Source organism: Zophobas morio, unplaced genomic scaffold (assembly GCF_036711695.1).
Source record: "Zophobas morio isolate AGI-343-1 ecotype UQ-CSIRO unplaced genomic scaffold, CSIRO_AGI_Zmor_V1 ptg000017l, whole genome shotgun sequence".
In the NCBI taxonomy this organism is placed as follows: Eukaryota; Metazoa; Arthropoda; class Insecta; order Coleoptera; family Tenebrionidae; genus Zophobas; species Zophobas morio.
Window position 1 is genome coordinate 1,132,129 of NW_026972122.1, and position 4,231 is coordinate 1,136,359.

At 31.1% G+C, this 4,231-nt stretch overlaps 1 protein-coding gene across 1 annotated transcript; it reads right to left on the bottom strand.

The window, feature by feature from the left end:
* Positions 1–241: 241 nt before the first annotated feature.
* On the bottom strand, positions 242–3,691 carry LOC135130564 (uncharacterized). The gene is made up of 5 exons (XM_064057968.1): positions 3,658–3,691; positions 1,635–1,778; positions 1,258–1,587; positions 735–886; positions 242–250 (listed from the first exon to the last, which is right to left on the bottom strand). Exons 2-5 carry the CDS (start codon positions 1,771–1,773, stop codon positions 242–244), a joined length of 630 nt encoding a protein of 209 aa, XP_063914038.1. The 5' UTR covers positions 1,774–1,778; positions 3,658–3,691.
* Positions 3,692–4,231: the final 540 nt, after the last annotated feature.

Here is a 4,231-nt window from a genome sequence, read left to right on the forward strand (position 1 = left end):
AAGAATATCGAAATTTAATGGATCTAGTGCTTGGAATAAACTTTTAACCTTAATCTTTTTTTTTATTTCTATAAGTAAGGAGGCTAGTTGTCTCATTTTGCGTGAGGCAACTAATCGGAATTGTTTGTCACGATGGCTTTTCAAATACCTCCTAGCTACAGCACATATTAAAGGATCTGTTTTCGCTGTAAATGATATCTCATCTGGTCTCATCGTTGGAAATACTTCTTTTCGCAAAATATCATTCTCTCTGTAAGCAGCAAACAAAGATTGACCCTCACTTTGGGCATTGGTTCTTATGGTTTTATCATCGTTATTATGTGGACATTTTTTCACATGTCTGTAAAGAAATTTTTTCTTATAAAACCCTTTGCAATGCTTACATGGAAGGTATGCGGTAGTAGAGAGTTGCTCTAAACTATTCAATGTAGGCTTCCTTACTGGTACCACATGTTTACCAACAGCACTTTTCAAAAAATTTCCTTTGTTTCTGAGCTTGGTAAAGAGATCTTTTCTTCTTTTGCTTCGTACATTTAGCGCTAAAATTTCTTGAACTTCAATTTCAGAATGGTGATGTCGTATAACATGTCGCGAAAACTTCATGACCTCTGTATCGCAAAAAAAGCAATAATCTTTTTTATTCCATACACGTTTCTTTCTCGAATTAGGTGCCTAGTAATAGATAGATATTCATAGATATTTTAAATTAAACTATTTATAACAATGAAACACACCTCTCCTGTGTCTAAATTTTGATTTGCCTGATCGAATTCATTATTGTCAAAAAATGTATCTTCAAAATTTGGAACATTTTCAGCATCACGATCTTCGTACGTATCAGTTTCATTAGTAGTTGTTGTGACTTCATTAAACGATATTGGACAATCTAAAAAAGTATAAACTTTCATTCACACAGTAGGGATGTATTCAAGTCTCAATAAAACTTGAAGAACAACGAAATATTTAAAGTAGATATTTATAAAAACCCCATCCGAACATGGAGCATTATTTATAGTAGAGACAACTGCTTTGGGGAGACATGAAATTAATACATTAATCTTAACTGTTTCTATTTCACAATTTGTATTATTGTTCTTTATCGTCTCCCATGGTAAGAAATATCTACTTCTTTTCACATAAAGTTATATTTTTTGTAAATATTAGACTGATGCTTATAGTCTTATCGACTCAAAGACAATATTTATAAATTTATAATAAAAATATGTTATTCCTTTTAAAATTTTTGGCAATACTTACTTATATATGTAGATGTACTTGGTTGGTCTAAATTAGTTAATACATGTGTCTCTCTTCCTGTATTTTTGTTGATTACATTCTTCTTATTTCTATTCCCTCCATTCAACGCATTTTGTTTTTGTTCCTCCATATCAGACTGGCGATCTCGTAAAACACATGGTGGAAACTTTATAAAGTTTTGAAATTCAGAATCGCTGTCGGAAGATGTCTCTTCAGAATCTGGAATGTATTCTTCGCCGCTGTCTTCATAGGGTTCGGTTTCATCATCAAGAGTTGATGTAACTTCTTCACCAACAGTTGATATAACTTCTTTAAATAACTTATGGCGATCTAAAAAATTATGATGCCAATAGGTATAACTTATGTGCAGTACTCACTGGAAAGAAGTATGGTTATTTCATTTTGATCTAGTCCTTTCGTACTTTCATATTTTGGGATTTCCAGTAAATCCAAAGTACTAGCATCAGCCTTCAAAGTAGCTTTGGCCCTCAATAATATTTTCCGTGTTCTATTCATTCTAACTACAAAACAAGATTATCAATATGTATACTATTCGTATCATCATACATTACACAAATGCATTTAGCTTTGTCGAATGATGGCAAAAAATTGTTCAAATGATACTTAAACAGAATTTCCCTTGCCTGTTGTAACGGGCTTGGGACATTTTTAAATTTAGCTTTTTTTTAGTTCATCAAATGTGAAACTCTTGTCGTGGTCTTCGTGCCCGACATATAATGGAAATATTATTTGTTTGTTGATAGGTTGGTTCGTGATGACACATTCTAGTGACTGGACATAGAAAATACTAACTAATGAATAATTATATTTAATATGGAAATGACTACGTATTTCCAAAAGGAATTTAGTTTAGAGTTATCATACAATTATAATTAACAGAAATGTATTTTACTATTAAACCTTTTTGGTACATTCAAGAAAACGTTATAGGTATGAAATAAAATCTTTGAAAAATAAAACAAACAAACATTGAAAAATATATATAAAATGAGAATGTTACATAACACTAAAAAGGTAAAGAACACTATAGAAGCACGTAGTCAGCGTTCATCGAAACAATATTACTATTTAACCAATAATAATTTTAATGCAAATTAATTTCAAAAATATGAAACTCAAAACATTATCCATTCAAGAATACAAAGGGCAGTTTACAATCAAAATTAAACTCAATTTTAAAAATAAAAAACTACTTATGAAATCATGCACATTTCAGAGATATCAACACTTACCCCTAATGTAACAACAAAAACACACACTGGGCTGGCAACTAGTTAGGGGACTCTGATCTCTCATGAATCCTTTCGTCTTTTGTAAGTGAGAATCCCTCCAAAGGAGATGTTTATGCAAAATTATTTACCAGTTACCAGTCTATTTGGGGAGTCATAAAAGTATTCGTATTTCCGCCATATAAGGTTTAATTAAGTTTAATATTAATATTTTAATTGGCAAAAGTGCTATTATTCACAAATTTAAACTATAAAATTATAAAACTGGAGAAAGATATTGCATCCAGACAAGCGGCGGCAATATTTAACTGTGAAATTATAAACCTTGATTAAAGCGGTGTGAAATCATAAAATCCAGGATTCACAAGGGCATCCTTGATCTTTGCAACGATGAGGATTGTTCTGACTCATATTGATATCTCCAAAAATAAGTAATTTATCGCCCATTACACTATGAAATATAAAGTGCAATTCAAAACCATTGGACGTTGGTACATGTTTTTGAACAGTTATTAATTTTAATAAGAAGAATAACTTACTATTTTATTTGTTTTAGTGTATTATCCGTTAATTTTTCTATCCTAAGAATTATGGAGTTTTGTATATTTAATTTTTTTTTGAAGAAAATCAAATTAACTCAGACTAACGATATACTCCCATTACAAGCCTTTTGTAAAAATTTACGTTTTTTTCGGAAATCTGCATATGTAAGATTAAAACAATGAATGTATTAATGAACCTCCACATGTCCAATTTCAAAAGTAAAGATAAATTGATAAAATACATTAAAAAAAATATTTTCTTTAATTCACAAGAACATCTGAAATATTTTTTTTGCAAATTTTAAACAGAACTTACATAACAAATTTTGGATAGTGTTTTACAATCTGCGGCGCAATACTAATAAAGTATATTTAGAATTTTATAATAATCAGTCCAGTAGTTTACAAACATACTTGCATAATAAAATCGCCTACAGAAGAAACGACAAATAGACAGGCGGAATCTAGAGATACAGCATTTGTGAAATGATGTCGAGGATAAGCTTCCTTTAAGCTTAGGCTCGGAAAATAAAAATATACCATTCAACAAACAATATTCTAACAAATTTGTTTCAAGGGTACGTTATTTACAGTTTTACCATACTTACCTTTATTTTGATAATTTCAATTCCCGATTTACGAACACAACACTTCAACCCAACGCGTAAAAATGAAAAGGTTATTCGTTTGTTATGTCTAGAAACGTGTGATACGGAAAATCTTAACTCAGAAAACATGGCAACATGGTGTGGACCTTACTTTAGCATGTTCATGATTTTATACATGTGTAAAGGTCCTCACAGTGTCTGCACTGAGTAACGAAATATACGATTCTCACATTAACAGAAGAATGGTGCAGTCCTCACTTTGTGATAATATACTCGTAAAAACAAATTTTGCCGCCTTTCATTTTCCACGTGTATATTGGTGCTTCCCTTAGCGCCATCTAACCAATAAAAGTTATACCAAGACTTTGACGGCTCTAGTTTCCTTTTTTCTATAGGTCCTCATTTAGTATGGTCCACAGTGAGTCCTCTCTTTGATAGTTAGCCATAAATATATATATATATATATATACAGGGTGCCGCATCCAAGTCTGGACATAGGGAATTAACATGGCAAATTGGTTTTTATTTTATAATATCTCCCCAGATCACTTTAAAGCTATTATTGAGTGACGCC

Bases quoted from the DNA above. Each gene is read 5' to 3' on its own strand.
- LOC135130564 (XM_064057968.1), bottom strand. From the start codon at position 1,773: ATGAATAGAACACGGAAAATATTATTGAGGGCCAAAGCTACTTTGAAG. The intron at 1,588-1,634 runs GTGAGTACTGCA...ATAATTTTTTAG, and splicing joins AATAACCATACTTCTTTCCA to ATCGCCATAAGTTATTTAAA. The intron at 887-1,257 runs GTAAGTATTGCC...ATACTTTTTTAG, and splicing joins AAGTACATCTACATATATAA to ATTGTCCAATATCGTTTAAT.